At 42.2% G+C, this 12,589-nt stretch overlaps 1 protein-coding gene across 1 annotated transcript in view; it reads left to right on the forward strand.

Annotated features, from left to right (window-relative positions):
• The window catches only part of LOC136638781 (sterol O-acyltransferase 2-like), a 45,527-nt gene that overhangs the window by 19,807 nt on the left and 13,131 nt on the right, over positions 1–12,589 (forward strand). The window contains exons 9-10 of the mRNA XM_066612810.1: positions 830–924; positions 8,579–8,603. Of these exons, the coding sequence (XP_066468907.1) occupies positions 830–924; positions 8,579–8,603 (120 nt within the window). The remainder of the gene's footprint in view (positions 1–829; positions 925–8,578; positions 8,604–12,589) is intronic.

A 12,589-nucleotide genomic window follows, 5' to 3' on the forward strand; every position in this document is an offset into this window, starting at 1 on the left:
GGCTCTGAGATTAAAGGTGGAGTGTGTGACTAAGTGGTGGTGGGGTATTAAAGAAACTTCTGCAGCTATTAATTATGCAGATGTATAGAGATGGTTGTCTTTTCTCTTGAATGAAGACATTCTTGTTGCAGATGTATCTGAACACATGCAGCCAGCTCCTGCCTTGTGTCATCCTTGGTCCATTTCCTCCATAGTGTCTAAACTGACTGGCAGCTGCTCTCCAGAGTTTCAGTCAGGAGTCTTTCACCTCCCTGGAATGTCAGAGATTAGAACCTGCAGCATGCAAAACTGGTGCTCTACTACTGCACTGCAGCCCCATTCAATTCTGCATGTTCTGCCAATGAATGCCACATCAAGTAAACACTTTGCAGAAGACAATTTGAACTCTCTTGGTACAAAAGACTGCTGGTCTGGGTCAAAGTACTGGGAAGAACTATAGCTGTGGGGGGTCTAGGCAGATGTACCACTGAAGGTTTTTGCAAAGAGATGTTGAGTTGCAGAGAATGAACACAGCACCAGGGGATGTAGCTCATGATTTTAGCCCCCCAAAAAGATGAGGTTGACAGGTCTTAAGCCCACTGCAGAATTCCTTCCTGGTGTCAAAAGTGGATTTCCCCTTGGCACAAACTATGCTCTGATGGAACTGGCTATTGGTACTGGGCTGAGAGGACTGGTGGCAGATGAAACTGGCCATTCAGCACACTGTAAAGAGCCTCTCTTGCATGTTAGAAGGTCCCAAGCAGGCAGCAAGATGGGCCCCGGTACTTTGCTCAAGTGTGGTTCCTCCCCTGTCCGTGCTCATCACTGTGTCTCCCTCTTCTTGCTCTAGGACTGGTGGAATTCCAAGTCATTCTCTACGTTCTTCCGGACATGGAATGTGGTTGCGCATGAATGGCTCTACTACTATGTGTATCAGGACGTCCTGTGGGTAAGGCTTGGGTAATCCACAGGTGGGGCATTCAGCATGGGACACTGACTGCTCAAGTCCCCTCCCAACAGGGCTTCAGTTATGCAGCCCCAGCATACATAACTCTTACTCTCAAGAAGCCTTCTTATACAGGCATACCCAGTGACTGCGGATCCCATATCTTCGGATGCAGGACCCCCACCCCTTCCTGTGTGATTTAAACTTTCCAGAGGGAAAGGGCCGAAACCCTTCCTTTAAACTAGGTAGCAATGAGCTTGGGAGTTTGCAGTGATCTCCAGGCTGCCTCCTTGAAGCCTGGCTGCTTTCAAATGACTAGAGCAGTGGTTCTCACATGTTTTAGGCAGGGACCCACTTCTGAGAAACCCATCATCAAACAGGAAGTGCCATCATTGTTATGCCAGAGCCTGATGTGATCTCATCAAGTAGGAAGTGACATCACTGATCTCACATAAGAACTCAAATGGCAAATGATAAAATAAAATATTGCAGCTCAGAAGCTTTGTCCAATTCTCCTCCCCCACTGCCCTGCTACCAGTGGCTTCTCAGAGCACAGTAAGCCACAAATTGAAAGTCAGGCTCAGAAAAGTGTGTCTTGCTCAGTATAACTAGAAAAGCCAAACAAACAGCAGGCTGCAAAAGAGAGCCCAAGGAAGGATTGTTGTCTGCCTTGCATTTCAGAGACTATTCTTTGCAACAGATGCATCTTTCCACGTACATCGCTAAACAAGGTCATCAACCAGTCTCTTAGAGTTGTATTGCATACTATGCACATGTTATATTAACAGGACAATCCTATGCATGTCTACTCAAAGGTAAGCCCCATTGTGTAAAGTTGGGCTTACTCCTTAGTCCCAGGAAAGTGTACATAGGATTTCAGTCTAAGGCAGCCATTTTCAATCTTTTTCAGCTCTCTGCACACTGACAAGGCACTAAAATTGTCAAGGCACACTACCAGTTTTTACTTACATTAAATTACTACATTAATTTACATTAATACTTTTTACATTAATACTACATTAATTACTACACTAATTTTTAATTAATATAATTAATACAATTAAATCATTACATGGGGTCCACCTGGACTCACAAATGCTCCTGGATTCCCTGGTGGTGGCTGTGGCTAGGGGGGCCTTCGCTCAGCTTTGGCTGGTGTGCCAGCTGCAGCCGTACTTGGATCGTGCAGACTTGGCCACGGTGATCCATGCCACGGTGACATCAAGGCTAGATTATTGTAACGCGCTCTATGTGGGGCTGCCCTTGAAGACGGTTTGGAAACTGCAACTAGCGCAGAATGCGGCGGCCCGTGTAGTTACTGGAGGTAGGCGGTTTGACTCTGTCAGTCTGCTTCTCCAGCAGCTGCACTAGCTGCCCATTTGTTTCCGGGCCCAATTCAAGGAGCTGGTTTTGACCTTTAAAGCCCTATACTGCTCTGGGCTAGGGTATCTCAGAGACCGCCTACTCCCATGCAATCCAGCCCGTCCTCTTAGGTCATCAGAGAAGGCCTTTTTACAAGTGCCACAGCCTAGGGAGGTACATGGGGCAGCGGCAAGAAATAGGGCCTTCTCAGTAGTGGCACCATGGAATTCCCTTCCCCTTGACTTAAGAACTGCTCCCTCTCTTGAAACTTTTCTGTGAGGCCTGGACCCTTCTGTTTAGACAAGCCTTCTGAGTTCCTGGCCTTTTTAAGACTTTGTGTCTGCAGCAAAAGTTCAAGCAAGCTCAAACATGAGCTTAAAAAGCAAAGTTGAAAACAAACTCAAAATAGACTCGGTAAGCAAGCTTGGTGAAATGAGCAAACATTTATTCATTGCTAGCAATGGGCTTCTCTCGGTGGTTCAAAATGGGGAACACAGAGAGCTGTGGTCTCTCAGTGTCCCAGAGAATAGCAGCCTTTCAATAGGTGTCCATTGTTTAAATAGTATTTTGGCTTCTTTGTCTGAAAATCTCACACTCTCATTGGCTGAAATTATGACATCAGAGACAGATCATTTTACAGACATCTGGTTGGCTAGGTTTAACTGATCAATAAGAAAACAGAAATTTGCATTGAAACATGTCAATAGGTGGCACTGTTCACCCAATTATTACTGTCTTTGCCTATCTCTGCCTATTCTTCTATTGGCCTGACCTTGACTTCATCTCTTTAACATTCTTTGTACCAGGCTTCATGGGACTGTGTGCCAGCATTGTTTAAACTAAGTTTTCTCTTATATGTGTACTTTAGGAGATGTTAGTAAGGTATAGTAGTAAACATATATTTATTCTGTACAGGGAAACTAACTTTTAAATAAAGATTTTCTTTTTAGAACTCTTTTCCTATTTATTTTAATTAAATTCAACCTTTTCTGTCAGCTTTTAGAGGCTTCATTAATGTGTTGCTGACCAGTGGACTTTCAGGACTGTTTGCCAATTAGACAACTTCATAGACAATTTATTACCTCATTATTTTGTTCTTATGCAGGTGTTTCTTTTATCTTAGGGACTCAATGTTAGTTAGCTGAACTTGATTTACAAGTGTCCTCATTAAAGTGTCTATGTTCAGTACATGAACTCTTCTTGTTAGACAAGATTAATGGCTGCTTAGCTCAGACTTTCTTAAAATGATTTAAGTTATGTCTCTTTATTTTACGCTTCTTGGTGCTAAGAGAAGTTCTTTTTAATTATCTCGTTTCCTCTGGCACTCTCTAGTCTCTTGCAGGTGCATCTTTGACTTCTCATTATTTTCAAATCTCCCTATGAGTTATGTTTCAATTAAAACATCAAACAAGACTTTGAATCTTACAGAATTGGAATGTACTCCAACTAACTAACTTTAGCCTTTTCAGGGTTGCTTCTGGCTGCTACTTGTGGCTTTTAAGTCAATTCTCGCTTCTGTGTATCCTTATAATTAACCTATTAAATATTTACTTAAACTACCATACTAGCATCAGCTACACTTTAAAGAATAATTTTAATAATTATTATAGCTATTGGCATTTCTAAAAGCCAATTCTTTATTTTCACATAGAGGCTTAGCAGCAGGATGTGTGTTCTCCCTTTCTGGCAGGTTGCCAGTGGCACATTCCTCTGCCATCTCAGTGAAAACTTCCTACATTAGACTAAGATCAGAGAAACGCCTTTCTTTATATTTCTTATTTTTTAGCCACAAACACTCATAAACATTTGGCTCAAATGGGAAAACTTGTTGAATTACATTTTAAATAATTCTTTTAACATGAAGCTTTGGTGTAACATAGCTTTTAACAGATGCATATTTTGGTTTTAAGGGAATTAACAGGTTTCTAATTAGCCTTTTCTTGCCATGGATTTCATCTGTTTAGCTGTTTCCATATATCATGTTAATTAGCAATTGGACATCTCAGCTTCTTTTGGCAGTTTGCCCGGACATTCCTTAAAACTGGACATTCCTTAGGCTCATTCGGTGCCTGCTTGAAGCTGGGACCTAGCATTTGATTTTTTTAATCATTCAGGTTCTATCATATTACCAATAATTAATCCATTGGTGTATCTTGGTCCCAGATAAGCCTAACTGAATTTTATTTAAAACTTTTTCTTCTCCATGGGTCACTTATTTAAAAAAGGGAATTTTTCTGTATTTAGCTGGGGTCCTGTCTGACTTCTCAAATTCCTTCAAAAGAACATCTGCTGGCTGTCAAATAACACTTTAATTGGGCTTATTTATGGCTGGCTGTACCTTTGGCCTACATCAGACTGTTTCAAACTGAGAGAGGGCAGAAATGAATCCTTGCAAGTTTGTCTATGGGAACATATATAAACCTGGCTAATTTACCCATAACATTGCATGAACAAGCATTTGCATAAATAATTAGTTTCAGCATAAGTAAACATGAGTAAACATTTAGCATAAGTGGCTTACATGACATTATGACATGTGGCTTTCACTAGCCTCTATCATTCCCCCCTTTCAGACTGAATTCGAAGGCTCTGAGAAATCTAGTCTGACTTACATTTTCATCTTATCTAAACAGTTCATACATTTACTGTGAAACTACAGTTCAAGTGTGAGCATAAACATAAACTTGAATGCAACTAAGCATGCACAGAATACAACAACAACATATTATACTTATAACTATAAAGCAAAACATTATAACAAAGACTCATTTCAACTATTTCATACTTGGGAATCTTGATGTTACTTATTTCTAGATGTCATTGCTCTTTTTACTTCTACTTGGTGGTACTATATTCAATATAATAGCTAATTAAGAATACTTACTTCTTTAGGTAAGGACCTTTTGTTCTCATTTTTATTAGTGTTTACTTTTTACTTTCATTTAAGCCATTTAGTTATTTGATTTTTCTCTGTAAACCGCTTTGTGAACTTTTAGTTGAAAAGCGGTATATAAATACTGTTAATAATAATAATTAATAATACTTTCAATTTTATACTTGCTGCACACTATGGAATGGATTAGAGTGTCCTTTTTTTTTTTTTTTAAGAATTTCCCTTATTGGGACAAGAAGACTGATGTCAATTGGAATTAAAGCTCCTTGTCTTTCCTTTGAGACAAGGGAAACAAACTGTGTACACTTTGACTTTTGTACTTTGTGCAGCTATGAGTTTTCTTTCACTCACTTTGTTTTTCTTTCTAATTGTTCACAAACCAAATAATTTTTTTTCAAAATCTGCATACACTTTGACAAAAGACAAATGTAGTTTTCTAACGAAGTTCAAAGGAACAATGCCTTATCAATACATCAAATAGTGGGGCTGTAACTTTTCTCATACTATTGGTGTTCAAGATTCATTATACCTTTTAACTCTCAGCAATTTGTGGCTATGAAAATACAACAAAATACTAAACAAACTTTATTCTTATTGGTGTTTACAAAACTTGACTTTCTTTTCTTGAAGTTGTTCTTTTCCTGTAAAGGAATCACAAAGTTACAAAGTTCTGACAGCAAAGGTGTGGCAACCAATGTCGTTGATAAAGTCTCTCGAAGGATGTCATAGTTGCCTGTGCATAGATCAGTCAGCTTCTGGGTGTGACTGAAGCATAGGGTGTTGTCTCCAGGCGATCCTCAAGCTTCTACCATGCGTAGACTGACCTACTTCCAGTGAGGTCAGAGCAGGGTACTGATGATCTCTGCTTCTGGCGTCTCTCTTTCAGCATCGAATGGAACAAATTGTCTTTCTGGATGACAGTTCAGAACTTGTCAACAGCTGTAAGTGTGCCAGAATTTGTTGTTCTGTAATGTCTTTTCAGCGTCAGGCAAAAGGGGTTGTCTTTGTCTCGACTGACAGTTCAGGAACTTGCAGCTGCAGCTGGCTTTGCTCACTTACGGTGTACTTGGAGCAAACACTCGAACACTTCAGTGCAGTTGAAGAAGTTGACAAAACAGTATGGAGTCCAGTTCATCGAGGTTTCAGGACTTCTTCTCTTCAATCTTTGACTTGAACTTGATCTTTTGCTGGAAGCTGTGCACAGGCTCTTCGAGAGGAATAGGATCTATTCTCCCTATGTGTCTGTGGGTGGCACTAAGGAGTTTCCCTACTTCTATGGTTCCCTAAACTATTCCTATTTCACTTTTCCCAAGGATTGTGTTCTTACCCATCCCTTTCTATATGGGAGGTGGTTTCCCATACAGCAATTTTAAAAGAGTCAGTTTAATACTATGTGTGGGGAGTTACATACTTTGAAAAGGGCCTATAGGTGACAGAGTGATTCTGGATAACCTGGTTTCCTGATCCATCTTAGTAAGACTGGCTTTTAGAGTTTGTTCTTTCTTCTCCACTTTCTTCAGGACTCTGTGGATGGAAAGCTGCATGCAATTTCCACCAGTGTTTCAGCTATTACTTTCACTACTTTGCTTACAAATGCAAGTTCATCATCTGAGTTGATTTCACCTGGGAGGCTATAGTGTGGTGTGATTTCTTTTAGAAGCATCTTTACAACCTCTGTGACTTTTTCAATCTTAATGGGCCAGGCTTCAGGCCATCCTGTTAAGGTGTCCCCACACACACAAGCATGTGCTTGTAACCTTGGACTTGGGGTTGTTCAGTGAAGTCTACTTGCAAGACATCTATTGGATGAAAGCCTACTTTCAATTTCCCAGGAGTTTCTGTTCTTACACATCTGGGGTTTATTTCTGCACAGGTTACACATCTCTCTGATATTTCTTTGGCTAGAGGAGTCAAGTTCTTGACATACAAATGTCTTCTGACTAGAGTTTCTAATGCTGCTCCTGTTATGTGAGTTCCCTCGTGTATTCTCTCTGATAGAGACTGTGCCATTTGTTGGGGAATTAGGAGCCTCTCATCATGCAAGGTGTACCAGTTACTTTGTTGCTTAGCTCCTATTGTTTCTGCAAATTTTTCATCTTCTACTGTATAGCTGGGCTTCCAATTTGCTACATCCAGAGCTGGGATAAGGGGTTCAACTAAAGGGATTAGGGCTGCTTTCCTGCTTTCTTGATCTGCCCTTCGGATGCCTCTGTGTACTATGGAGTCCCCTCTTTGGTAAGCTTTGTAGTGGACAACTGCTACCTCTTTGGGCAAGTTCACTACTTCTAGTAGCCTGATGATCACTGGGATGTGCTTGATTTCTTTCCCTTGGGCATTTAACAATCCTCTCTCTTAGTACGGCGCTCCATGCGCAAGTAACGTGAGGTCTGCGAGCTTTGAGTCTGTATGGATTGTAACAGACTGGTCTTTGCTGAGCTCCCAGGTTTTAATCAGGGCTACCAGTTCTGCCTTTTGGACTGATGTTTCCACAGGCAAAGGACTTGAGTCCACTACTTCATGTTCTGTCACCACTGCATATCTAGCCCTTCTCACTCTCTCCTCTACAGTAGAACTGCCATCTGTGAAGAGGATGAGGTCAGCATTTTGGAGGGGTTCATCCCTCAGGTCTGGTTTGGATGCACAGACCTCTTCCATCACCTGTAAGCAATCATGCTTGATGGGATCTGTGGATGCTGGCAATAGAGTGGCTGGGTTCAAGGTGGTTGTGGTACCTATTTCTACCTCAGGGTTTTCACACATAAGGGTTTGGTACCTTCCCAACCTGGCATTGCTCATCCATTGATGGCCTTTAGCATTCAAGACAGGAACAATACAGTGGGGTCCATAGATGGTGATGTGGTGCCTAAGAGCTAATTTCTGAGCTTCTTCTAGAATCATAGCGGTGGCTACCACTGCCTTCAAGCAAGGGGGCCATTCCCTTGATGGTTTGTCCAATTGCTTTGACAGATAGGCTACTGGTCTCTTCCATGTGCCAATCTCTTGGGTTAGGACTCCCGCTGCTGTTCCATCTCTCTCATCCTCATACAACTGAAAGGGCTTTGTTAGGTCTGGCAAACCTAAGGCTGGAGATTTCATGAGGGCCCTCTTCACCTGGTTAAATGCTTCTTGCTGTTCTTTTTCCCACTGGAAGGAGTCAACTTCCTTCCCTTGTGTGGCCAGGTAGAGGGGCTTTGCTAGAGTGGAAAGGTTGGCGATGCACACTTTGCAAAGGCTTGCCATTGTTAAGGAACTTTTTAGTTCTGTTCTGTTCCGTTCCGTTCCTATGAGGGGGTATCTTACATACTGCTTTTATTCTCTCTGAACTCAATCTTGTTTCATGGGAGTTGATGTAGCCCAAGTAGGTAACCTGTTGTTTACAGATCTGGGCCTTCTTTCAGGACACTTTGTAACCAGCTTCCCAGGGTATTTGCGGAACCTCTTGGGTTGCTTGGAGACATTCTTCCCATGTGTGGGAGGCAATGGGGATGTCATCTAACACCACTGTGCCTTCCCAGGGTGCAAAGGCCTTGAGATCTTGGGCTAGGGATTCTCCAAAGAGTGTTGGAGAGTTCTTGAATTCTTGACTTAGTTGTGTCCATGCGTACTGACGCTTGACACCCATGTCAGGATCTTCCCAGGAGAAAGCAAACAAAAGCAGACCCTTTGGGGAAAGGTGCAGGCTCAGGATCACATAGGGGTTGACCACTACTGGATGGATTGTCTCTGTGGCTTGGTTGAGTGCCCTATGGTTCTGTACTGGCCTGTCTTCTCTCTTTCCTGGTTTAGGGACTGGAAAGAATGGAGCATTCCAAGGAGAGTGACATTCTCTCAAGATGCCATGTTTCAAAAGCCTTGCTACATGTTCCTTTATTCTCTTCTGGGCTTCTTGAGGCAGCATGTATTGCTTGATGGCTATTGGTTGGGCTTGAGCCTTCAGGGCTATCACCAAGGATGGATGGTTCTTTGCTAGCCCTAGGGTGTTGGCTTCTGCCCATGCTCCAGATGAAGCTTTCAGGTCTTCTGAAAGATCACATTGTGGCTGTGAGTCTTTGCTTATAAGGGCTGCTATGAGCTTCCAATTCTTTTCTTTTGGGAAACATTTTAGTCTTCCTCTTTTCCTTCCTCTTTCTCTACCATCCTGTCCACTTCCTTTTCTTTTCTTTCTGCTATCTTGACTACTTCTACTTCCTCTTTCTTTGCCATTTTGACTTTTTCTACTTCCTTTTTCTTTGCCATCTTGACTCAGGTTTTCTATTGGTGGTCTTGCTATGGCTGCTGCTAACAATTAAGCCTTTCTTTGAACCTTCTTCTCATCTTGCTCTTTCTTTTCTTCTGATCTATTTGCATTGACTTTGGTTGCTGTTTTTACAATAAGATCAATGCTTTGGGCTAGACATTCTTCCTGCTTCTGCAACTTGCATCTAATATCTTCTGTTGACTGCTGGATGAATGCCTCGTTGATTGTTGTTGCATTCTTTAGGGCTTCTGGGTCTACAGGGGTGTGGATCTTTTCTGGAAACTGCCCTGGACTTTTATTTCTTCCCTGCAGAACTTGAGGGATCTTGGCTAAATTGGTGGACTTTTGTCTTGCCCTCTTCATCTCTTCTATGCTTGCATCCCTCATTCTTTGTAGGGCTATCATATCTCCAGTGTTGTGTGGTCCCCAATTGGGGTCAACACTGGGGCAAAATGCTTTGGCTTCAGCTTGTTCATCTTTGTGATTTTGCTTTGCTTCTGCCATTAGCCCCTTCCTGGCTTTCTGAAACACCCTACTTTTTTCTTCCCTTGTCAGCAAAGTTCTTGATAGATGCTCTAATCTGATAGCTGATGGCTGATCTGATGACTGATCTGCCCAAGTGGGAAGATGGGTTTTTGTGATGGATCCAGTTAGTTCAGTTATTGGTTCAGGATCCTTAGAAAAGGGTGCTGTTTGAACCCTCCAGTTCATTAACTCAGTTGGAGTAGAGGGCACATAGTAGCATGTTACTGGCTCTGGCTGTTGATTTGCATGAACTTCTTGGGATGGTGTATGTACCTTCCGAAGTGGGGCTACTATTGCTGTCTTTAAAAGACTGGCACTTTGGCTCCTAGTAACTGAGGGACTTGCTTCAGACTTGATAGCTGAAGTGTGGCTATGCTGGAATCTCATTGATTCAATCCTCTCCTCCCTTTCTTCTCCCTCTCCTTCAGTGGGGTTTTTCAAAGGTTGGATTACCGCTTGAGCCCTTTGTTGGTTTTCAGGGGCTTGAAGGTTTTCTTGGGGTAGCAGACCTTGAGGGGCTGCTGCAGGTAAATAGGGAGGGGGTCTACCAGCTTTCTTTCTGTCCCTTTTGGTGCAATTCTGCTCTCACATTTCTTGCATTCTTTCTTTGTTCTTGCTTTTAAAGGAGCCACTACAGTGCTCTGGGTTTTTGCTAACGGGTTGGGGCCATACCTTTTAGTAGTTGCTAACCCCATTGTGAACTAACAATTAAGCAAAACAGATAAATGATGGACAGACAACTCTCAACCTACACATACATTCATACAAAACAATCCTACCTTAGGCTAGAGAGACAGGGGCAAAACCCAAGCTTGCCACCTCTTGCCTGGCTGAAGGAGTAGAATTCAGTGCTCTTCTGGCGCTGTGGGTACACAATTTTGCGCCCCCAAGTCTAACTCCCAGCACTACCTACTACCTTGAGAAGTACTATGATATAGCACTGTGCCTGGTGCCCATAGTCTCCTCTGGGAGGTTGGTCAAACCCCCCCTTCCCTTGCAAATAAGAGGGGTACAGTTAATCATACTTTACCAACAGATGTTTTTCTTCCCGGAGTTCACCTCTCCTGTGCACAGCTTCTTGCTTGGAGCAGATCACCAGCTTGTTGGAGCTTGCTGGAGCTTGTTCTGGAGCTTCTGCTTCACCAATTTGTTGTTGCAAGCGAAGCCCCACACCTCACCTCCCGTATGGCCACTTCAGGAGAGAGCAGGAGCTTGGCAACAGGCGATCAGTGATGCCGGTCCTTTGATGACATCCCGGACAAGCCCCCAAATGTTGCACGGTGTCTTCAGGGTTCAAGAACAAACTCAGCAGACTGAAATTGTGGTGATTTCCAAGCCTTTATTCATTGCCAGCAATGGGCTTCTCTTGGTGTTCAAAATGGGAAACACAGAGAGCTGTGGTAACTCTCAGTGCCTCCAGAGATTAGCAACTTTCCAGTGCATGTTTCTTGTTTAAATACCCCGAAGGTTCTTTGTTCTAAAAATCTTACTATCATTGGTTGAAGAGCTGGGTGACATCAGAAATGGAACCTTCTTTCTGATTGGCTATGCCATATATGGAGCATGCATCAGGTTACCGCATAAGCCATATTTGGAAAGCTCCTCCCTCCCTAGTGCTATCATATTTCCAGAATGCACTGGTTTTATCTTCCAGTAGGGGGCACTGTGCACTTAACTTAATTCTTTAATTATTCTTGTTTCTTTAATTATGCTTCTAATTAATTAGTGTTTAGACTTCTTTTGTTTGTTTTCAAATGTACTAACTTATTCTGATCTTGAACAGTCTATATTTTGCTTCTAAACAAAGTTTTTAAGGGCTTTCTTCTCCCTGTAAAATCTCAGCTTTGCTCTGATGATTTCAGAATACAAGCTGTGTTTTCTCTGGAATATCTTCAAAATTCTATGTACCAGGCTTCATGGGGCTGTGTGCCAGCATTGTTTAAACTAAGTTTTCTCTTATATGTGTACTTTAGGAGATGTTAGTAAGGTATAGTAGTAAACATATATTTATTCTGTACAGGGAAACTAACTTTTAAATAAAGATTTTCTTTTTAGAACTCTTTTCCTATTTATTTTAATTAAATTCAACCTTTTCTATCAGCTTTTAGAGGCTTCATTAATGTGTTGCTGACCAGTGGACTTTCAGGACTGTTTGCCAATTAGACAACTTCATAGACAATTTATTACCTCATTATTTTGTTCTTATGCAGGTGTTTCTTTTATCTTAGGGACTCAATGTTAGTTAGCTGAACTTGATTTACAAGTGTCCTCATTAAAGTGTCTATGTCCAGTACATGTCCAGTACATGTCTCAAAACACATAGACGAACAGGCCTTGCTGAGGGAGAGTCAGCATGGCTTCTGTAAGGGTAAGTCTTGCCTCACGAACCTTATAGAATTCTTTGAAAAGGTCAACAGGCATGTGGATGTGGGAGAACCCATGGACATTATATATCTGGACTTTCAGAAGGCGTTTGACATGGTCCCTCACCAAAGGCTACTGAAAAAACTCCACAGTCAGGGAATTAGAGGACAGGTCCTCTCGTGGATTGAGAACTGGTTGGAGGCCAGGAAGCAGAGAGTGGGTGTCAATGGGCAATTTTCACAATGGAGAGAGGTGAAAAGCGGTGTGCCCCAAGGATCTGTCC

Source organism: Tiliqua scincoides, chromosome 2 (genome assembly GCF_035046505.1).
Source record: "Tiliqua scincoides isolate rTilSci1 chromosome 2, rTilSci1.hap2, whole genome shotgun sequence".
Taxonomy (NCBI): domain Eukaryota; kingdom Metazoa; phylum Chordata; class Lepidosauria; order Squamata; family Scincidae; genus Tiliqua; species Tiliqua scincoides.